This window comes from Lissotriton vulgaris, chromosome 9, assembly GCF_964263255.1.
Source record: "Lissotriton vulgaris chromosome 9, aLisVul1.2, whole genome shotgun sequence".
NCBI lineage: Eukaryota > Metazoa > Chordata > Amphibia > Caudata > Salamandridae > Lissotriton > Lissotriton vulgaris.
Window position 1 is genome coordinate 688,273,626 of NC_141697.1, and position 24,699 is coordinate 688,298,324.

A 24,699-nucleotide genomic window follows, 5' to 3' on the forward strand; every position below is an offset into this window, starting at 1 on the left:
AGAAACAAAACAATTTGATTTCCTGGGAAACTAAGAGCTGGGGATTTGCCTCCGGTTTTCCCAATCTGTATAAAAGATCCTTTTGAATGATAAATTGACGAAAATGCGACGGGGCTCTCCCAAGCGTCCCTTCAGGCATTCTGCAAATTTGCATAATTTCTTTGGCCTTTCTGAAAATATCTGTTCGCCAGGGCTCTGAGGTAGGCAAGGTATTGTGACAGGGTGGTTGTGTTTTGTCTTCTTTTTGAGGGTTTAACTATTGTAGTTGTTTCTGAAACATGGAGAGGAATTGCGTTTTGCCTGCACCCAATATTATATCTTCAGGGAGTGTTTATAATACCCTTACTTCTACATTTAGTTCCTTCCCTGATTGGGTAGTCAATAATACCATAGCTACAGTATGTTTTTCATTCCAAGTGCACACACTTTATATCTACTTTTCTATTTGGAAGATTTTGGTAGGGTTGCATTCTTTTGCTTCGTATTACTAATTGTAAACACCCAGAATCTATCAAAGCAGTAATGTACTGGCCCTAAAAGAAAAGTCTTACATAAAAGCAATGACCCAGTTCTTGCGCGAACAAAATGGGGGGAGGTATATAGCGGACATCCAAGGGTTCTTCTGTGGAATTCTTCCTAAGGCAATACCGAGGAATGTGACCCCACTCCCCACAGTCAAAACACTGGGGACCCGGTTCCGGTTTAAAACTTCTAGGTTTGAGGCTTTCTGTGGTGATTCGGACAGGTTTCTCATCGGTTTCGACCTGACCGCTGGAAACTCCTCTGGGATTTTTCTCTGGTTCCCCAAAACCGGGTCTTGGTTGAGCTCTAGCAAAAGTAGTGGCCATTTCTACAGCTTGTTCAACTGTCAACCCAGTATGTTCGCGTAACCATTTCTGTGTTGTGGGGGGAGGGCTTCTAAATATTGTTCCAAGTATATCAGATTCATGATCTCCTCTTTTGTGTTCTCTAGAGGTTTGAGCCACTAGTCGGCAGCCAGTTTCAACTTAAAGAAAAGAGTTTTAGGATTATCCCCCGGCACACCTAATTCTTTCCGGAACTTCAGACGGTAGCAGTCTGCATCCAACCCAAAGTGATAAAGCATGACCACCTTAATTTCCTCATACGATGTAGTACCATATGGATTTGCTACTAGATAAGCGGCTTGAGCTTCCCCTACTAATAGAGGGACAAGAAAAAAAGGTAATTTCTCTAGAGGCAACGCACAAGCTTTGGCAGCGCGTTCAAAGTTCAACAAAAAAGCATCTGGGCCTTTCCCTGGTACATACTTTTGTAGTGATATGTAGGAGCCAAGGGGGAGATTGTACAGGAACTAGAAAGACTGGAAGTCAGTAGAGGCTTCCTACTTGTGCATTCTCAGAATCCTTAAATATCTCACTGTCTGCTTCGGCAGAGGACATCTGTCTTTCAAGTGCCCATTCTAGCTTACGTTGGCCCTGTATCAATTGTTGTAATATGTTCTCCATTTTTATCAATAGAGAGTCAAGTTGCATTCTCCACCACTTGTCACAGTTGGTGGGATTTCAAACACACTTATGACTCTAATTTCTCAGTGTCTCTTTATTTTATGAATTTTGCGAATTTAAATAAACTGGAAATGAAGCATTAATCCTCTTCTTTCTTCTCTGAATTTTAGGTGTGCCAGGGTCCAACCACTCAGTTGGAGTGTCCCTCAAACAAAAGATAGAGGTCAAGGGTAAGTCTTTTCAAAAACTTCTTTTTCTACTAATTTAGTAATAGTAGTGATACTTTCCCAAAGACACTTTCACCAGTGGTTGTCAGCAATGAAAGCATAACTTAAGAAAGTAAATGATAACAAAAGATGCTGAGATCTTTATAGACTTCACTAAAGTTCTTAAAGAAGTATTCAAAATTTCAAGTGCCCACTTTAATGTGATAATGGCATTCTCATTTTGTGTGTATACCCGTCGCTTAGATAGAGAGAGAAACATTTTTTAAAAACTTTAAGTCTCACTTCCCTCACGCTTTCCCCAGACTCGACCCCTTCCCTGGATAGGTCATGTTTCTACTGAAAAGTGACTGGACTGTGGGTTTGACCGGGGGTTCTGTTGTAGTCTTCCGTTCTGGTCCCAGAGGGAAGGTGCAGACTCCGACGTAATCTCAGCGTCTTCTCAGGCCTCGATGTTGTGGCATTCCGACTGCCCTTCAGCAGGGGAAAATGTAAATGTACAGGAATTTATATAGCGCAAATCACCAAGCGGTTTTTAAGCGCTTGCTTAGGGAACCCGTCCAGGTATTCCCCTGTGAGATAACGCCGGCAGGGTATCCGCAAGGTGAAAGCCAGGCATCCCGCCGCGAGGGGCCGTTGTGGAGATTAAGCAAGCTATTGCCCAGAGTCGCTGAGTGTGAACCCGTGAATCGAGTAGGCACTGGAGCGAGAATTGTTGAGTCCATGGACATTTTAGGACTCAAGACCCCGCCGAGCCGGGAATTGAACCCTGGTCCCGGGCTGACCTCTGCTTCCAGGTCTGCCTCCTCTAACCAGTGAGCCACACTTCTCCACATAAGAAAAGAAGCCTGAGACATTTTCCAGCTCCGAAATTCTCGAGACAGGAACCAGGTGGGTTTCGGTTCAGTCCTCTTCTCTCGTTTTGCTTCCTCCGACTCTTTTTTCTCGACAACCGTTCTTTCTTCCACTCTCAATCTCTCTACTTCCGTATCGTCCCCTTTAAAGGGCAAAGGCCATTCTCGGATTGATCATGTGACTTACTTTCAAAGGGCTTCACATCTCTCTAGTGACTACATTCGTAGGAGTGCTAGGGAGAGGCGAAGGAATTGTCTACCTGTTCATGAGAGGTTTTGCTTGGCTGTGGGGACAAAGACTATTGATACAGTAAAGTGGAGTAGATGACATGCCAGGGAATGTCTTCTTTCCTCTAAATCCTGTGTACTCACACTACAGGCACGTATGACAAAGACATACGTGGCACAACGATGTATTATTATGCCGGAACCAGGAAAAAAAAAAGAAGAAATACTGCAAGGACAAGGAATAATGTTGCGAATGATGGAGAAGCCCAGACAATGAGGACCGGGCAAACACACAAATTTTTAAATGGCTGTAGATGTAGTAGTTCAATGGTGGATCAGATAAAAGGATAGCTTCTGTCAGAGACCAGGGAGTTGGGGATGTGGAACAGGTCTGTCTTTAGACATCTGCTGACAATTAAAAGTCTGTTTCCTACCTCCGTAGTAGAGAGAGGAAATTTCAAACAGACATTTGATGTACAAGAGGAGATCATTTACCAAGTCTTTTTGCCGTAGAGGAATAGGTAACTAGGAGATCTGCAGAGACAAACCTCAGATCTTGTGATGGGTGGTAAAGATAAAAAGGATTTCACATGTAATCTAGTATAGGACCACCATTAGTGGTTTTAGCAGATTGTGGGCTAATTTTCAGTCAGTCAGTCAAAAACACTTTATTAGATTAATTAAAATCATAAAAGTACATACACACAAAACACAAAACTAATAACATTTAGTATAAACATATGGGCGATACTAAATAAAATACAACAAAATCAGATCAGTAATCCATATCAAATAGATAAAAACAATTTCATTAAAAATGTAAAAATCAGCAATTCATATGACGCCAAGTATAAAAGATCTTTTCTTCCTGAGGCGCACAGCAGCAGCAAGAAAACTAGCAACACCAAACATGATCCAAGGTTCATCTAATAATTGAAGATAGAGTAGTGCTGGTCTAGCCTGTAAAAATCCTTTTCCCTTCAGTAGTGGAACTATAAACTTCCTCCGAATATCTGTAAAAAGGTCACAAAATAGCATAAAGTGCAAGGTGTCCTGTGATGAGAAATTATCACAATTGCATGGCCCAGCGTCTTCTGGTTTACACCACCCTATGCTATCCCCCAATACAAAGTACATCATATTCAATCCAAACCTAGTCAAGAGCCACCAATGGAAGTGGTTGGTCACAATTTTTAAATAGGGCTCAATTAATGGAGAAGTATTGATCAAGTAATGGGCCCTAACAAGAGGTTTTTGGAGCTCCTGTTCCTCCCGTTCCATCATCTTTATATTAGGAAATTGGGTCTTAACCCACTTCACATCATCTTTTCTAATCCCATCCGGGTTATGATAAAGATCTGGCCGTCCCAATTTAGTGAGCATCGATTTTACATATAACAACCATTTAATACTAGTGGCCTTATCCAGTAAAACACAGTCCTGTAGGATTAGATGATTCAATGTTATATCAGGGTTGAGGTAGGTCTTGAGCCAACAGACCAAAGGTGCTACTTTCGATAGGTCGGTCACATAACTGCTACTTTCGATAGGTCAGTCACATAACCCAGGCCCAATTCATGAAGAATAGCAAAAGTGGGAGTTGATTGGGGGACGAACAGGAGGGTGCGTAATAAACTATTTTTAGACAGCTGCACCTCATCCACTTGTTTGTAACCCCAAATTGCAGCGCCATACGTAGCAATGGCCAGGCATTTTGCTCTATTGATGGAAAGAATGGCTTCAAAAGGCCTAGCTCCCAAGCGCAGTGCAAACCCCAATAATGCGGAGGTGGATCTAACGACAGCATTTTTTAAAATTAATATTGGGGGACCCATGAGCCTCTTTCATCAAAAAGTACACCCAAATAAGTGAAAGAGGATACTCTAGACACCACCTCTCCATTGCAAGTGAAGGATTTGGACTTTCTATTTCTATGCCTCAGAATCATAACATGAGACTTGGCAATATTCACTATTAAATTCAAAGAACACAAAAAAAAACAAAAGCATCCAAAAGCCTCTGGAGGCCCACGGCAGTTCGAGACAGTAAAACAGCGTCATCTGCGTATAGGAGAACTGGAATGGGTAGTGTCCCTACACGCGGAGTATCCAAACTTGCCTGGGCCAATGTTTTACTTAAATCATTTATGTAAAGGGTAAAAAGCAGAGGGGCCAGGATACAACCCTGTCGCACACCTCTGCATGATTTAAAATGTCTTGTGCATTTGCCATCCTGAGTGACCCTGACTGCAGCCAATAGATCCCAATGTAGATCTGCCAAAGAATATACCAGACTTGGATCAATGCCCAAGGCAAGCTAAATGGACCACAGCTTCGATCTGTTAACCAGGTCGAAAGCTGATGTGAGGTCCATAAATCCCATATACAGGAAACCCTCCTTGGCTACCGTATATTTGCTTGTAAATAGATGTAAATTAAGGCATTAGTCCATAGTACTTCTCCCTTTTCTAAAACCATATTGCAGATTTGAAAATACCCCGTTTTCATTAGCCCAATCAGTAACTTTAGCCAAAATCACTTTCCCTAAAATCTTGACTACAGAATTAATCAGTGTCATTGTTCTGTAGCAACGTGGGTCACCTCTATGGCCTTTTTTAAATATCGGAATAATTATAGACCTAGACCAAGATGCAGGAACCCCAGAAGCCACTACAGCATTAAACACATTTACCAAAATCTTCGCCCACAGTTTAGGGTCACATTTATACAAATCTGAGGGAACACAATCTGGTCCAGGAGCTTTATTAGTGGAGGTCTCTTTTATAGCTGTTTTGATGTCCTCTAAAAAAACTAAACCTGATGAATCTCCATATGTTTCTGAAGGCGGAGAGGACTCTAGACCCTCACAGAGTCCATAAATGGACTCAAAATGATCTAACCATTGAATTTCTGTGATATTAGTTTCCATACGGTCATTCTCCAGACCCGAGAAAAAAGGAGCATTAATAATGGCCCAAAATCTGGAACTGCCCTTAATAACCTCGATGGCCACGAGTGCATTCCATGCCTCTTTTTTGATCTAATTTTTTCTGGAAGATACAGCTAACTTAAATAATTCCTCGCTTGAGCTATATGCTCCCTTTCTCTTGGTGATTTCTTGAGGGCATGCATTAATTTGCTATGGTCCCTAGAACAATTAGCATCAAACCACCTTTCCCCATCATTCCATTTGGGTTTGGATGTAACAGTCAAATCCAGAGCTACCTGCCTGCAAATGCCCTCAAAGGCTTTAATAAACTCAATCCCTGGGGTGCTAGGATCTTTACAAATATCAAATTTAAGCTTGACCTTCTCACACAGATCACTATGGAAAGATTCAGGGATGACTTTGGACCCCTTAAGTCTTCTCCCCTGGTCCCTTGATGAAAAACTCTTAGATCCTATAAGCCTTCCTAGTAGGCCCAAAAGGACCACGTCCCTATTTAACTCCCAAATTACTGGATTATGGTCACTGAACGGAGAAAACTGAGCATTATAGAATATAACATTAGCTAGTATTGTGGGGGACACAAATATATAATCAATAATAGTGTCCCTTTCTCGAGCTTTAAAAGTTGGACACGGTTCACTTGACTCATTAAAGGTAGGTTAAAACAAGTCAGCACCTGCCAGAAGGTCATCCAGAACCTCCCCCTGTTGCATGTGCTCAAAATGGGGTAACACAGAATATTCAGGACCCAAGTGATTAACATGACAATTCAAATTACACACATGGATTTTAAAATCGCCCATAAGAATATTGTGATAAAAAGTAGTGTGTTTTGACCTATAGATTTCTAAAAATGCCTGCAGATGGAGTAAATGTTGTGGGAAGTTGCCTCCAGCCTCTTCGTTAAACCTTTTAATTTTAATTAGAAAAGGAGGGCGAGCCCCCCCCCCCCTTTGCTCTACCTGCTATACTCGGACGAGCTGGCAAGCAGAAAAATATAAAACCATCCAACCAAAAATTGCTCTCCTTCTCCCGAGTCTCCTGAAGAGAGATTACATCATATTGTTTTATAAAAAATAAACCAACTAGGGACATCGCTTTTGGATCGAAGACCCGCGATGTTCCAGCTAATGATTTTGGGATTAAGGTCAGCCTCTGCTGCCAGTAAATGAGAATTATGGCCATCTTCAGAATTAGATTCAACTGATAACCCTAGTCAGTCATTCTCACCTAAGTGTGATAGTGGAGAAAATCTGTTTAATATGGGTAAGTCAATTCCTTCATCTCCTTTTAACATAGGGGGGTTAGGCAAAACCAATGTATTTCTCCTACTTATAGTTTCCCAATTGGATTCCCCCCTTTAATTATTAAACAAACCATGAAGAGATTGACAATGCCTCCGAGGTAGTACATTCAGCTGCAACATAGCTGGTGCATTTGACCTTTTACCTGGGGGATAGAAGAAGCCCAGGGGCACTGCCCTGATGCCCCTTCACCTTTTGGAGCTCTGTGGAATCCCATAGCATCCTGCCAGCTACATTCCGTCTGTTGAAGTTTACTATAATGCAATCACCATCAATAAATTTAGTACGATTACCCACCCACCCCACCCGTCTAACCATGATAATATTGCAAGAGATATTATCATTCCAACACAGTGGGCATCACACCATTTGCTTACTTTTGCAAGAAGGGCCATCATAGAGAAGTGTGGCTCACGGTGTGGAGCAGGCAGACCCGGGAGCTGAGGTCAGACCCGGGACCAGGGTTCAATTCCCGACGCGGCAGGGTCTTGAGCTCAAATGTCCACGGACTTGATAATTCTCGCTTCGGTGCCTGCTCTAATCATGGGTTCTCACTCTGCAACTCTGGGCATTAAGCTTGCTTAATCTCCACAACGCCCCCCTGCGGCGGGATGCCTGGCTTTCACCTTGGGGATGCCCTGTAGGGGCTATCTCACAGGGGAAAGCCAGGACGGGTTCCCAAGGCAAGCGCCGGGAAACCTCCGGGTAGCTGTGCGCTCAATAAATGTAATAATAATAATAATAATAATAATAGATTCCTCCTAGTCATTACCTAAATGGGGTACCCTGACTAGAATCACAACCAAGGGAGTAGCTTCTGTGGGAAGGTCCAGTCTGCTATCTTCTGGTGCGTTACTCTTTACAAGAAACGGTGAGGCTTCTCTAGTGCCCCCCACCAATACCCTAGTTGAAGAGTTAGAGATAGCACAACTGATGTCCTTACCACCCTCCCTAGGACCAATGGAGCTACGCAATCATCCATCCTAGCGGTCTTCCCTCCAGCCTGTGAAGGGGAAAGTTGGTTTTGATTACCCCCAATAGACTTCCCAATAACTGGCTTAGGATCTAAATAGACCTTCAAGGGCAGGGCTGAGCTGGAATTTACAGACAAAGTTTGCGATGCAGCTAAAAAGGAATCAATACGCTCACATTTCCTCAAAGTCCCTGCAACACAAGTGTTCAAGGTATCAATAATGTATTTGACTATGGTGGTTAAAACAGACTCCAGCCTTGAGGAAAAGATATCCTCCACTATGTTCCGTACCGATAAGTCAATGTTCTCTCCAACAGCCTTCCCTTTGCCAGGTGGAATCGTGTTTTTTTTGCCTCTATCCCGTTTGCTCAGTTTTTTAGAGGATCTCCTTTTACCCGGGGTTTCCACAGAAAGCCCTATTGGTGCCACTCTCACCTCAACGATTGAAGCCATAGTTGTCAGATAGGTTGTTGACACCCCCCCCCCCCTGAGATCCTTCAAAAATCTAGCCCTCATTCGCTATTGACAGTGTGGATAACAAAACTATGGGTTACAGGGAAACCGGTATTTTAAACACAGGGTCCGGCGGAGTAATACCCTCGACTTGGGCGTTACTTGTATCCAGACCCAATTCCTTCTCGGCATTCTCAATCTCTTTATTTAATGTCCCCACTGCTGATGTCAGATAATTAACTATGGAAGCTGACTTTCGGGGTATTTTGGCCTTTAAGCCCCCTTGGTCATGTGTACAAAGTTGTTTTCGCTTACCCATACTTCAATGTTGGGGGGGTGTGGCCCGGCCCGGCCTCCTCTGGTCTCCGACGGGCATGCCATTGGCCAGGGCTTTGCCCGGGCGCCGCCCACGCGCGTCCCGCGATGCGGAGTACTGGCAGCGCTTATGTGGGTTCCGGGAGGCGCAAGGATGACGTAGGTACGCCAACAAGGCGCTGCTGGGAGAGGAAGCTCTTGCAACGCTCCAATCGCTGTGCTGTTCCCCTCACGGCGGTATAGCTGCCACAAAGTCCACTCCCCTCGCAGGGTAAGAATCTAGGAAACAAAGCCGTTACCCTCACGGCTACTGAGAAGCACGTCCCCATTTTAATATGAAACCAATGTAAAGATGTTAAGGCCAAGATAAAGTGGTCTTTGCTGTTGAGGAGACACATATACCTTGTTGCTTGGTTTTGAATTAATCAAATTCTAGGCTCTGTAGGATCAGTGTGTAATTCGCATACAAATGGTAGCTAACCTTATACGCATGAAGAACGTGGGATAGGCACCCATGTATACATTAAAGAGGCTGAGACAGAGGAGTCTTTTGGGTTTCCACATTATGGAACATAAAAAGGAGAGATGAAAGCCAAACTTGACCTGGTGGGAACAACTTCAGAGGAATGAAGAGATCCGGATTATAAAGGAGCTTCCTGCTCCCGCATAGACTGCATGCCTGTCAAGAAGGGTGTTCAACGCCACAAACTTGTACCAATCATTACCGGCCTTTACTAATTGCACTAATATGATGTATTCGTTGTTTTAACCATGATTATTTTTAATGTATATGTACTTTTATGGATGTATCTACTCCGAATAAAGATCATTTGACTTTGACTTGGCCACAAACTTGTCTAAAAGTTACAAGACACAAAAACAGCTTCTGTTCTTTGGAGTAGTTATTGCTTCTAACATTTAAGGACCAAGGTTTTTATCCCTGCTGCAGGTGAAAGCCAGTGTGACCGTCACCAAGCAAGTAGTTAGATATGGATCAAAGTTCTTGAAAAGTACATTTATCTGCTTCATCACAGTACATGTGCTAGTCCAAATTAATAGAGTTCTGTGCCAATCCTGACATATTGTAAACGAGGAGACGCGCAAGAGCGCAAATCAAGATGGCGGCTTGCATTTTGGCTCCGGCTCACCCGTCCGTACGAGGTAATTAAGCCGAATTATATAGGATTAACTCATTTCCTGTTATAAGCCCGGCGTACATGTTAACTGAGGAGTGTCTCTTCTACTTTTTCCGGCGATTTTTGCAGCTTCTGGACTTCCTCTGGCTTCTGGCTCTTCTCCTCCGAGACTTCCCTCAGCTTGCTTCAGAGTTCCTGTCAGGGAGGCAGAGTCCTACACTAAGAGGGCGCAGCTTCGTTTTCCTCCCACAGCTAGTTTTAGCTGCTGCACTGGTTTGAACATTTTCAATTTTATTTCTCTTGTCATTTTGACAACTATGGCCTTGGTTTTGTCATTTTCTTTAGAATGGAAAGTAAGTCTGCAGCAAATACACGTAAACAGACAGTTTCTCCTCCACCTTTAAAATAAAAAATGGTAGATTAATTGGAACCCTTACTTACTACTATTTTGGAGGAATTAAAGGCTGTTCGATCAAACACTGAAAATATTGCCATGGAAATAAAAAATATACGGAAATACATGGCCAGTCTTTTAATGAAGGTTGCAGATAATGAGATCAAGTTGCATGACACTGTAACCAAGACTGATAAGATATTACCAATGGTTACAAAAATCCCCTTCATTAACACTAGATTAATTGAGTTAGAGATCAGGAATAGGCACTATAACTTACGTATTTTTAATTTGCCTGAAGATTTTGAAGGGTATGACTGCAGGTGATATTTAGAGAATTTGCTACCTAATCTATTGAATGTGAAGTTCTCAGAAAATTTTGAGATAGATAAAGCACATCATATTCCATCTCACCATAAACCAGGCCAAAATAAACCTAGGCAAGTGATCTTCAAGTTTCTACGCCATCACCACCTCGTCCTTATCAGGAAGGCAGCTTGTGAGACTCCTTCTCTTCTTCTAGTTAATGGCTCGAGGATTTTCATCTATCAGACTTCGCCAAAGACTGTTACAATGCAACGAGATTCTGCAGCTTTGAGACCACGACTGAGAGACTCTAGCTTCAAGTGTGAGCTCTCCGATCCAACCACTGTGCGTATATGGAAAGGCGACGTCTCCAAATCCTTTCATCGGCCAGAAGATCTTCAAGCATTTCTGGATAACCAATCTTCTCTAACAATGATTACTCATGACTCTCAAACTTGAATTTATTCAGATAGTATTACTGTTTATGTTTTACTCCTGTGTGGTATCTTTTAGATATATTTGGTGTTAAGTCAGTATTCCTCCTGTCATTATTATGACAGTCCTTTTTAGGGCTCGTCCTTTCCTATTACGCAGGAATAGGAAACGAGCCCTAATGCAGTCAAACCATTTCTTAAGGCCAAGGGCTGTCAGAGGATTTTGGGAAGTGCACGCCGCCTCGTGCACGAGCTTGCCTGAGCCTTCTGCCCATCAGCCTGCCAGTTCTCCTCCCCAAATTATTCACTTCACTTGTGACTCCCCACATCAAAGCCTCAACCTCCCTCCCTTGCCATTTGCTTCCTAACCAGCCTGCCTCGAGAGCCGTGCATTTCTCTTCCCCCCTCCTCCTCGTGTCCACATCAAAGCAATCAGCCTCCCTCCCACAGGCTTCTGAAGCTTCCCCCGTACTTTCACTTTCACGGCCGGGTCTCGCATTTCTCCTTCCCCCTAATTATTCACGGCCGCCAGGCCATGTCTCTTTATTTTAAGCACCTCTCTGCTATTTTCTTTTCTCTATCACGCTCTTTTACTTACACCTCTGTTTCTCTACTCTCTCTACCCCCAGAATGTGCCCGCTTTATTTCCTTTCTCCAATCTCCCTTTTCGCCTAATTGCTCACAACCTAGCTCAGCCATTTAAATCCCAGGCTGTGGTTTTACCCTGGCCACATTCGGTACTTTTAATTGGCCTGTTGGGCATTACGGTGGTCCGGTCAAACAGCACTTTCTTGCGGTGGCTATGGGGAGACAGATATACATGTTGCTTAATCAGCTATAACGTGCCAGTGATCTGTGGTAGGGCCTGCCTGGACTCTCTGCCTACATCACGTCTGTCGCTCTATTTCCAGGACATTGCTTGCCTTCTCATTGGGCTCAGTGCAGCACGTTAACTTTCTCCCAGTGGTATTTACAGTGGATGACCTGCCTTTAACAGCACTGACAATAATCGTATGTAGCTGCAGCTATGAGAAGGCTGAGCGTGCTCTGGGTAGAGTAGCGCCTCGTCTACCTCTAAGCGCTGACAATAATCGTATGTAGCTGCAGCTATGAGAAGGCTGAGCGTGCTCTGGGTAGAGTAGCGCCTCGTCTGCCTCCAAGTGCTGACAGTGCTTCTCTGCGCTATTATGAAAAGAGGAACTTGCTGCATGCTACTTTTCATTAATTGGATCTGAGAGCTTCTCCTTACTCTGCCGAGTGAGGGGCGAGAATGGGTTTCACCCACTAATCGGGTTCCCGAAATGCTTCTAATCGGTAAGAAAGGCGCACCCGGATTTTCATTTGAAGTTGGAGCTCACTCTACCCCCATTGCCATGTACAGCTCTTTGAACCCCTATGGCGAAGCGCTTTATAATAACATTAATATCATTATGTTTTCGCTTTCTGAACAAGTTAAATATACGTTGCGGATTCGGTATAAATTGCCACATGGTGTAAGGTGAATTGTATCAGGGTTGGACGATAATTATTGGTTGAAATCTGATGCCAACAAAGAGTTAACAAAAAAAGAATACATTGCCTTTAATCAGTGTCCTCAAGGTTAAGATCTTAGCCATGGAAAATGTCACCGTCTGTATTTATCTAGCGATTTGATGTTAGTGTTGCCATGCCATTGGACTACTATATTTTCTTTCAACACACTTACTTATTTTCGCTGCGGTTATTAATAATGCCATTATTTTTTGTTTTTTTATTATTGTTTCTATGAATATTACAATTAATAACAAAATGCGTGACCATTGCAGCACGTTGCACATGATGCCTAAAGAGGGCGCAAACGCATTTGCCATCCCCTAATACGGGTCTCACCACCTATACTTTTTAAGTGGGGTCCGACTGCTCCCGACTTTCATGTAGCCACATAACATAAGCAGCACTAATCTGAACTTGCGTGCTCTGTGGTCCAAGCGGAGGGGGAAAACGCCTAGTAGACCGGGGGAGGGACGTTCAGTATTTCAACATCCATTCATCTTCACCACAGCCCATAACCAACCGGCACCAACCACGTGCCCTCGGCCCAGACTGCGCGCACTGCCAACCTTCCGAGACAGTTGGCTGGCTCTAGCAAATGTATGTATGCGCCGTCTCCACAGAGCACGTGCATCGTCCCAGAGTGAGTACACTCTTCAGGAAGAGTTTGCACCCTCCTCACACCGACTGTGCACTTTCTGCCGCATGAGCATCCTTCCAATAATGAATGCGCCCTCTCAAGTTTGCTTGAGCAGTCAGTCTGCTGAACATGGAAACCCTAAGGTCAGCCAGTGTCACCTACTTTTCAAAAGCTTTAAGAACGTCTAGTGTAGAAAAAGACTGCTCCAGATTTCATCTGTTTTAGAATGATGAAATCCCAAGTAGGCCCTGCCGCAATCGGAACCTGTTTTCTTCATTCAGACTGTCTGCTGATCTTTGCATCAGCCAGCGATTAATACTGCTTGCGTGGTTATTTAAAAGGGCGTTAGCCTTGCAAGCAAGCACTTGAAAGAGCTAACATATAAAACCATTCAAACCAAGATCAAGGCACGTAACTGCGGGTGAAACGGCACCCCCTGCTGGTGATGGAGCATTATCGGCAGGAGTCTTTGGGCACAGAAATAGCTTTCTGCACTATTTTAAACTACACTTCCTCAGATCCAGGCACAGAAGCCCTTTAGTGGTTTTTCTGACACCACTATCAGAAGAACACGCTCCACTTGTGAACAGCATCCTGGCTTGTATTTTCTGTCATGGATCCGTAGGCAATAGAAAGCTGCACTTTCAGCTCTCCCTACCCACTAAAACAGAATTTACACGCACTACATGCTTGGTAGCCAGTTTCGGGGATCCCTGCTTGTGGGCTACGCTTTGCTCATGTTCTTTAAAAAATGACTCTTCGACCTGCTACTGCGTTTGGAAGGGGAACTGTGGAACCCTTTTTGAGGAGAACGCATCATACATTCTATTAGAAAAAAAACAAATAGTCAGTCAAACTTCTCCTATCGGTATCTCAGGCATAAGTTAGGCAATTTGTTAGACACATGCAACTTCTGGGCTCACTCCTGCATATAAGGTCAATTAATTCATTTTACTTTTAGGTATTTGAATTAGTACATACCTGCCTCAAGAGGCAGCAGAGGGGCTGTCAGAGAATAATCTTACTGCATAAACATCACAAATCTAAGGTGCGCTAAACGGAACATGGGGGCAGATTTACAAGCCCCTTGCGCCACTTTTCCATCACTTTTCCCATGTTAAAAGTGACGCAGAAGTAGCGCAAGGGGCTTGTAAATAAGCCCCATGGTGTTTATAGATCTTGTAGAAGTGTTTTCAGAAACTCAGATAAATTGTATTTTGCTATTTTGGCACTCCCTTTCGCTTAGGAACGAGGCGATTTTTAAACATATAGTTGTAATCAGGGCCTTCCTTGTGCCCACCTTATAAACCATAAAATTAATGCTGTAATGCTTATTTGTATGCCCATTATGCTGCAATAATCTACTAGTTATCTGTTTCTTAACATTTTATATGTAGCTTTTCTGTGGTGCGCCCTATAGCTTGCATTGTTAATAGCATTTGGTCTATAAAGTTACCTCACCCTTCAGCTTTCGCTCTTTTTAAATACATCGAGACAGTCAATGTGGCGCGTCCAGCTAGCGCCATATAGGTGATTTGTTTCTCTTTCTTAGCGCCTCAAAACGTAGCACTTAAATTGCTATGGCCCGACACTTTTCTAATATTTGCATTTCTTGATACCAACTCATGCAGAATGCTTATGTTAGCCTGACGCCCATTGCTACACAAAAACTGCTTCTGTGCCAGGCCTTGTGCTTTGGCGTACATGCGTTATTAAGCATTTTTACAAATTGTGGTTGAAAATATATGGACGCAGACAATGTTGCACATCAATCTGTGAAAGCGCACTTTTTCAGCTGTACATTTTCGATGATTAAAATTGCATTAACTAAAGTTGCGTTTTACCTATGTAAGCTAGCTGCCGTATTTTAAATTTTCGGCTTTAACAGGTTTAAAATACATTGACTAAATTTACGATCTAGCTATGTATGCAGCTTTGCTAGCGCGTTTGCAGTTTTTAGCTTTCTTTATTTGAAATACATCAAGGCAGACAATGTGGCGCGTACAACTAGCTCCATATTGGTCATTTATTTCCTTCCTGCTAGCACCTCAACACTAACAGTTAAGTTACCCTGGCGCCTCGCCACATGTCCCATTTGTTGCTATCCTTGTAACACCTAGCGCACGATAATGGAGTTAGGCTGGCTTCCATTGCTACAAAAGAAGTGCTTCTATAGAACGTCTTCTTCTCTGCATCGGTAATGGCATTTTGCATATAAAGTTGCCTTTAAGCCTTCTGCTTTATATGTTGTTAAAAGCATTTTGTGCTAAATTACTAGCGCAGCATGCATGTGATATTAAAAAGCACATGTGCGTAATATACACGCAGTTTTTTTGCCGTTATTTGTGCATTATCAACAATAAAATTAATGCTGTAATGCTTATTTGTATGCCCATTATGCTGCAATGTACTAGTTATCCGTTTCTTAGCATTTTATATGTAGCTTTTCTGTGGTGAGCCCTATAGTTTGCATTGTTAATAGCATTTTGTCTATAAAGTTGCCTCACCCTTCAGCTTTCGCTCTTTTTAAATACATCGAGACAGTCAATGTGGCGCGTCCAGCTAGCGCCATATTGGTGATTTATTTCCCTTTACTAGCGCTTCAGTAACATTTGCATATAAAGTTGCCTTTAACCCTTTTGCTCTATATGTTAGGAGCATGTTGTGCTAAATTGCTAGCACAGCATGTGTGTGGTATTAAAAAACACATGTGCGTAATGCGCACGCAGTTCATTTGCCGTTATCACACCATATTAAAAAACACGTGTGTAATGTGCACGCAGTTCATTTGCCGTTATCACACCATATTAAAAAACACGTGTGTAATGTGCACACAGTTCATTTGCCGTTACTAGTGCATTATAAAACTATGAAAATAAATGCCGTACTGCTTATTTGTATACCCAATATGACGCAATGATATACTAATCCAGCCCTGACGCTGAGCCACATTTCAAATTTGTTACCTTTGTGGTAACACGTCACGCACAATAATAGTTAGCCTGCGCCTATTGCTATAGAAGAAGTGCTTTTATGGCTCCACACCACCGCTCAACTCCACACCACCGCTCCATCCATCCATCCATCCCCCGCCCCACACTCCATCCCTCCCCCGCCCCACACTCCATCCCTCCCCCGCCCCACACTCCATCCCTCCCCCGCCCCACACTCCATCCCTCCCCCGCCCCACACTCCATCCCTCCCCCGCCCACACTCCATCCCTCCCCCGCCCACACTCCATCCCTCGCCCACACTCCATCCCTCGCCCACACTCCATCCCTCGCCCACACTCCATCCCTCGCCCTCTTGCCCTGCCTCTCTCGCCCGCCCTCTATCTATCTTTCGCCCTCCCTCTATCTATCTTTCGCCCTCCCTCTATCTATCTTTCGCCCTCCCTCTATCTATCTTTCCCCCTCCCTCTATCTATCTTTCCCCCTCCCTCTATCTATCTTTCGCCCTCCCTCTATCTATCTTTCGCCCTCCCTCTATCTATCTTTCCCCCTCCCTCTATCTATCTTTCCCCCTCCCTCTATCTATCTTTCGCCCTCCCTCTATCTATCTTTCGCCCTCCCTCTATCTATCTTTCCCCCTCCCTCTATCTATCTTTCGCCCTCCCTCTATCTATCTTTTGCCCTCCCTCTATCTATCTTTCGCCCTCGTTCTATCTATCTTTCGCCCTACCTCTATCTATATTTCACCCTCCCTCTATCTATCTATCTATCTATCTATCTATCTATCGCCTTCACTATCCATCGCATCACCACAGCATCACTCAGGGGCACCGCAATATCACTATGCGCTACCAGAGCATCACTGAACGCCACAGCATCACTCAGAGCCACCACAGCATCAATCTGTGAAACCATTCAACAACAACTGATTCAAATATGTTCTCTCAATGTTTCAAACTTTATTACAAATGTCACAAACATTTTTTAATATTTCACTTCTGTTCTTGTATTTGCATCACAATAAAATAAACTAAACATAATCATCCAAAAAGTTATTTGCAAAAGTTTAAGCTATTGCCATTATAAATTACAATAAGTTTTATTTAAGTATTAAATATTGAAAAAAATACAACCCATTGTTATTTTTAATATTAATACATCCAAGTCATGTAAATACAACACATAGTGCATTACAAATGCTATAGGTGTCACGTTTGCAAAAGTTAACACTATTGGCATTGTAAATGACAAAGTTATTAATTTAGCTATTTTCAAAACAAAAACAAATAAAAAATTTGTCATTTACAATACGAATACCTCTAACTTTACTAATGCGAGCCCTATTGCATTGCAAATGCTTGTTTAGCATGGGTGCACAACCCTCCTCTCTTCTTGGGATGCACATGTGTGTCTCTTCATTGTTTATGTAAGTTCGTTCCTACGTTGTATATATCGGTTTACTTGCTTTTTGCCCTTTTTGTTAATTGGCTACTTCTTTGGTCTCTTATTATACTCTTGTTGTATATTGCATTTCCTCCAATCTCTTTTTCTTTTTTTCCACCTTATAAATTATGAATAGTTCTCCTAAAGTTAAAGTTGTTTAATTGAATATCAAAGGTTACGTCATCCAGTCAAAAGATTAAAGATTTTAGACTACTTACATAGGCAAAAAGCTGATATTTGCTTATTACAGAAAATCAACATTAATGAACTAATTTTAGAAAATATGCAAAAGAAGTGGGTTGGACAAATTATCTCCTCCCCTGAGCAACGTAAAAAGAATGGCGGGGCTACTCTTCTTTCAAAAAATCTCCAGCTACAAGTTCTAGATAAAAAAAATCTGACTCACAGGGTAGATTTCTTTTAGTAAAATTGAAGATATGATTTAACACCTAATTAATATCTATGGACCAAAAGCAGATGACCTTAATTTTTGGTCTCATATTACCTCTGAGATTCTTCAAGTTGGGAAAGTCTCATTAATTTGGGGGGGGGGGGGCGACTTTAATTTGATTAGTGACCCACTTTTAGATGGACTATCCTCAGCTAAATATGCTCCTCCCAAAGCGTTTCATTCCCTCAGAACATTGTTTAAAAAAACTAAATTGGTCGATATTTGGAGACTACATTTCCCCACCCAAAAAGAATTAACTTTTTTCTCCATTACCCACAACTCTCACTCAGGCTTAGATTATTTGTTGGTGTCTAGAGACTTAGTGAAAACAATAACTCGACCTACTATTGGTAGTATTGAAATTTCAGATCATGCAATAATCTCGCTTCACTTACAAACAGGTAATTTTTCAGTCGCTCATTCCCGTTGAGCATGAATATCGATGTTGTTCTTCAAGACGCTCAAAAGGATACCATTTTAAAAGCTAGTCATGAATATTTTTTACATAATCCTGATGATGTTACCTCCCCTATTATAAATGAGTATGCTTTTAAAGGTTGAGAGGAATTGTTATTTCTGTAATGGCACGTGAGAATGAATCATTTAACACCAATTTATTACACCTAGAGAAACAGATTGCAAACTGTTTATCTTAATTTTAAAACCTTACTGCAAAAATGTAGATAGGAGTATAAATCAATGTTGCATAAAATAGCCCGTATCTAAATTACCAACCAGAGATCTATATTTGTTTTCAATGCTAACAAGTCAGGAAAACTTTGAGCTAATTATCTCTGCAACAAGAAAGATAGGAATCAAATTTGCGCTATCCACAGGCACAACGATACCGTTGCTGTATGGACATCAGATATTATAGATGAATTTCTTCAATTTTACTCTTTATTATATAATAACCCGAATCTTCTAGATTCTCAAATTATTGATATTTTTTAATTGCTGCCAATCTGCCACAACTTCCAAAATCGGATAAAATACAATTAGATAACCCCATCACGACAGATGAAGTTCTACTTGCTATTCAGTCACTTAACACCTTCGACGCTCATGACGAGCTCAGCTCGTCATGATGTACACCTCTCATACACTCATGACGAGCTGAGCTCGTCATGGAGCATGGGTTTCTGAATATTTCAGCACCCAGCGGGAATTGCTCTAGCAGCCATGGAGTTAAACCTCTAAAATCTCAATGCCCTGGTGGCATTCCTGCAGAGTTTTATTAAGCCTTTACTGACACTCATTCCTCACCTATATCATTTATTTACTACATTTGCTCAATCTGGCTTACTCGGTGGCTCTTTTACAGAAGCATCAATTATAGTCTTACGTAAACCAGATTAAGACCACACTAAAATTTCAAATTATCGTCCTATTTCTCTGATCAACCGGGATTGTAAAATGTTTGCAAAAATCCTAGACACCAGATAAGCTCGAATTTTGTCATCCCTTATCCATATTGATCAATCTGGATTTATGTCAACATTTCTCTGTTAAGAACACAAGACTCCTTTTACATGTAATTGATAAGGCTTCTACCCTTACCTCTCCTGCCGGCCCCCTAGCTTTAGACGCGGAGAAAGCGTTCTATAAGGTTTACTGGCAATTTCTTTTTCAAACACTTCTTGTAATTTTCGTAACCATTTTATAAAAAGTTATTTTGACTGTATAGGACTCCATTTCTGCCAGACTCTTTATTAATGGTCAATTTTCAAATCCCTTTTCTCTTTATGGAGGAACCCGAAAAGGCTGTCCATTGTCACCTCTTCTTTTTTGTTAGCAATTGAAACTTTAATTTCCCACAATTGAAAATCTGTTGATATTGAAGGAATTAAGTTATCTAATGTTAACCTTAAGACGTCTGCCTATGCAGATGATGTTCTATTATATTTTAGTAATCTAGCCACATCTCTAACTGCGGTTTTAAAGGTTATACGTAATTATTCTACTGTTTCTGGTTATACCTCGAGTACTCCTAAAACTGAATTTTTTCCCCTGAACATTCACTGCACTCCTTCAATACTAGACAATACGGAAATTATTTGGCAAAGAGAAAATCGACTATTTAGGTATACTCTTTTCACTTTCCTTAAAACACTCTGTCACTCTCAATTATGACTTTTTATTTACCAAAATTGTTGAAAAGAATTGTCAATCATCCACTCTATATTTATCCTGGTGAAGGAAACTTGAAACCATTAAAATGGTATTACTCCAATTATTTTCTATACTTTGTCTATGGTCCCTATACAATTGCCTCTCTCAGTCTACATAACAATTGACAAACTTATTTCCAAAATTATATGGAACCACAAACTCCCTCGTATTACTTATACTAAACTTAAATTATCCAAACTGAATGGAGGATTTTATATGCTCGATTTTTTTTAAATACCATAAAGCATTTATTTTAAAACAAGGTTCACTTTGGTTTACATGTTTAGACCCTAGCTATTCTCCTAAATGGTTGATTGAGCACAATTTAGTGTTACCATTTCCTCTCCCATCACTTTTGTCCATATCTAAGTCATATAAACTCTTTAAATCTTCCTCCATCATTGTGTCGACTAAATTCATGATTACTGATTTTGACACATCCTTTTCATCACGTATTTCAGATTCTAATAGGATCTCCCTTTGACATAATTCTATATTAAAATTTTACCGTAAAATTACATTCTGGAATCTGTGGATTTCGGCTGGCATTTTCTTTCTCCAGGATATTTATGAAGATGCTTTATTATCTTTCTCTAAACTACAGGCCAGATTCATGCTACCCAATGCCGAAACTCTTAAATATGAAATTATTTGTAACACACTGCTTAGCACTTATCCAAATATGCTACCCCAAATTAAGACTCCAGATTCGGTATTGTTGCATTAAAGCTTTTTCTGCCTCTCAACATACCGTCTTTAAATGTTATAAACAGCTTCATTGTACAAATGCTACTAACCTTCACGTTTTATCCACCTTTTGGAATGCAGAACTTTCCTTGAATTTTTCGTTAAAAGAGTGGAGACAAATGTGCCCCATCAATATTTCAGGATGGTTTCCTGTATCATTGTCCCTAACACCTTTATTCTATTCAATTGTATATGGACCCCCTATAAATTATTGAAGGCTAAACTCATTGACTCCCCACTTTGGGGCAGATTCCGATTTCAGCCGGAAGGGCTCAGAACCATATTCAGAGCCCTTCCGACCGAATCGTTCAGTCAAGGTCAGATTCCTTCCCGACCGAGCCATTCCGATGGGCTTGGTCGGGAAGGAATCAGACTCGGATTACCGGATTATGGACGGTAGGTTCAGAGAGCCTGTCCGCAGTCCGGAAATCCTTCAGTACTCCCCCGGTCGCCTCTGTGCGACCAAGGGAGTACAATGGCAGCTTTTCACTGCCTTTTCGTGCCGGTCTGTCTGGCATGAAAAGGCAGTCGGAAGCTGTCTCTGGGGGTGGGTGCGAGGCCGCCGGATGGCCGCCTGGGGGCACCTATGGTGCCCCTCCATTGATCCCTGCACCCGGTGGCAGGCAACTTGGGGTGCCGGCCACATGGTGCAGGGTTGATCGGCACCCCTGCTTTGAGCAATGCAAGCATGCTTTCCGGTCAGAAAGCATGCTTGCATTGTAAGGTATACGAATGCGACAGAACCCTGTTTGGTCGCATCGTACTACCAGGGCTGTAACAGACGACAGCAGGTCGGTCGGTTACAGCTCCGGGCCGATGTCAGAAGGACTTAGGTCCGTCAGACATGGGAATAGGTCCATTTGTTGGAACTACAAATGTTATGATGGTACTTTGAAACATTTGCTTTTTTAATGTAATGCAACATCTCAATTCTGGAAGAATGTTTGGAATATCATTGTTAAAATACTTCCTATTTCTGAGACCATTACTTACAGCATGCTTATTGTCAAATCTTACGTTCTTTCATCCACCTTATTGGAACCCCAGTCTAAACCTTTTAATCTCATTATTTCTATTACTATTAAATCCATTACTTCCAATTGGGAATCATCTGAAACAATATCAATTTAAGCATGGTGGTCATATGTTATTTTTATTAGTTCTGGTGCCCAATTTTATTACAGGAGACCATTAAAAAAATACATAGTCATTTCAACAGTTATGGAAACCAATTGAAGATTATATCAATACTAATTTATAAAATATTTAATAACACTATTTGCTTCTATTAACAACTTGTATAACTAATGTTTTGAGGAGTAGCCTCGTTTGTTCCCTTTTTCACAATTTTACTGCTTCTATGACTATGATAAAAAATTGTTTGTGGTATAATGATTTGGTTATGATAATATTTTAGTGTTCATACTATTCACCATATATACCAACACTATCTTTTTTTTGTTTGTCTTGTCTACAAAAAATCCTAATAAAATATTTTGAACAGGAAATTATGTGAACGTACCTGATAGGCAAATTTCCTGTGTAACTTCTTTTGGTCCTTATACCATTGCATTAGGTCAGTCATAAACTGCAATGTCACTTTCCCATCCTCCATCTTGGGTCCAATGTATTCATCCTCGATAGCTGCAAAAAGACAAAAAGAGGAAAAAATAATGCGGGAGAATGTAACTGATTGATTACTGCGACGGAGATACATAGAAAGTTATTGATGGGGGAAGAGAAAAAAAAGGCAGTTAGAGAATGGAAAGACATGTGGACAATGTGTTGCAGAGGGTATAGGTGATGAGGAATGGAACAGAGAACCCAAATTAAGAAGAGGAATGCATGCCACCCACCCATTTGGGGGAAAGGTGTAAAGTGCAGGAAAGTAATCAAGTTGGAGGGAATACTTTCAAAAAGAATAGTCAATGCCTGATGCCACCTACAATGCCTTCAACTAAGGGAGGATTCTCAGAAAATATCTACACTTCCAAGCCAGCATTTATACAGCCAGCATCTACTCAGTCTCACATGTACATGCTCTTACTCTTAAAACACTGCCCACTTGCCCATTGGATCCCCACCCAAACACTGCCCGCTAAGTTTGAACACTCTCACAAAGCTTCGACTTTCTCCCCTTGGTGTCAAGAGCAAAGTTTTTGCTTGCAGACAGTATGAATTCATCCACCGTATGAGGATTTCACTGTGCTCACTTCTGACCTGAGGCACCGGATATCTCAAAAGGTAATACCTCTCTTCACTTGTGCTCACTCAAAGTGTGAGGAACAACCACATGCTGCAGCACTTATACAGAAAAACGAAGCCCACCGATATGTTTCAATCTTTCCCATACTCAACTTTTGCTTAGTTTGCTCTCAGCACAAGAAAAGGATAGGGACAGATGTTCTCGGCCACTTACTCCACAAATGCTCGGGGAGTGGTGATTTGGGTGGCCCTGCAGATCCCATTCCAAGAGTGTGGTTACATAGCAGATGTAGAGGGAAGGTATGCGGTGGTGCATGGTTCACTGGAAGGTGTGGAGATAAGCCTACTGAATGTTTATGCCCTGAATGGGGAAGATGGTGGGTTTTATCTGGCATTTAATAAGTTACTGATTTCCGTTTGTGGGAGTGCCAATAATATGGGCAGGAGATTTTAACTGTGTACTTTTTTATTTTTTTTAATTGATTTTTCAACCTGAATATAACCCCCCATACAGGCACATATACATTAGGGGCATCGTACTGGTTACATTGTAAAATAGTCGTTTTCAACAGTGAGACTCGTTTCTAGATCAGAATCATTATCATGTTAGTCTTCCCAGCCCAGTTTCTTTTAACTAGTGTTATCACCACTAGATGTCTCCAATACATCAATCATTTCAGTGGATGCTCCACTTCAAGCTCCCGCATTAGTTTGCCTCCCTCCCCCCTCCCACTTAACGTCTTTCACCGGTGTGCTCTGTGTAGTCTGATCCAGGATTTTCAGTCCATTGCAAGGTGCGGTGCAGGATGTGCCAGTATCCTATTGTGTTCAGGTTGCTTCTTAATTCTTGGTCTATCGCATCTTGCCGGCTTTCCCCTACAGCCTCCCCAAACCTGCCTACGGGTTGGGTGCTTTAGCATTTTCCTGAGAGGCCTCTGAAGAGTCAGAGTCAGAGTCCAGCTCCGGCATCGTCAGCAGCACCACCAAGGCTTCCCATGCCTGCGCCGTCTCCAACGCCTTTTCATTACTCGCTCTTTTGGCCAGGTGGAACCTAACTGTACTCTCACTAGCCGCCCATGCCCAGAATTCTGCTTTCCATCGCTCTATGCTAGGACCCTGCCTGGATTTCCAATTGCTGGTAAGTTCCTGTTTGGCTAACAGTAACCCCAGATCAATGAATTTGCTTGTTACCTTTGTACGCGCCGTGTGAGGAAACCAATGCAGTATGCATGCGCCCATGCTGGGTTCTATCTGCCTAACCGTCACACCGTATAAGACTTCAACCACTGCGGGCAACTCCACATCATGTGTTGGAAGCCTGCAGCATTCAGCTGACATCTGGGGCAACATGCCGACTCCACATTAAATATGTATTTATCAGAGCCGGGGTCAAGTACGCTCTCTGTATGTTGTAGAATTGAATAAGTTGGAATCTAGCATTTTGCGTACCCTTCCATGCCCGCTCCATTAGCTTAGCCCACTTCGATTCAGGTATATCCTTAC

At 42.1% G+C, this 24,699-nt stretch overlaps 1 protein-coding gene across 1 annotated transcript in view; it reads right to left on the bottom strand.

Annotated features, from left to right (window-relative positions):
* The window catches only part of PPP5C (protein phosphatase 5 catalytic subunit), a 349,815-nt gene that overhangs the window by 179,544 nt on the left and 145,572 nt on the right, over nucleotides 1-24,699 (bottom strand). The window contains exon 4 of the mRNA XM_086938408.1: nucleotides 22,514-22,635. Coding sequence (XP_086794534.1) covers nucleotides 22,514-22,635 — 122 coding nt within the window. The remainder of the gene's footprint in view (nucleotides 1-22,513; nucleotides 22,636-24,699) is intronic.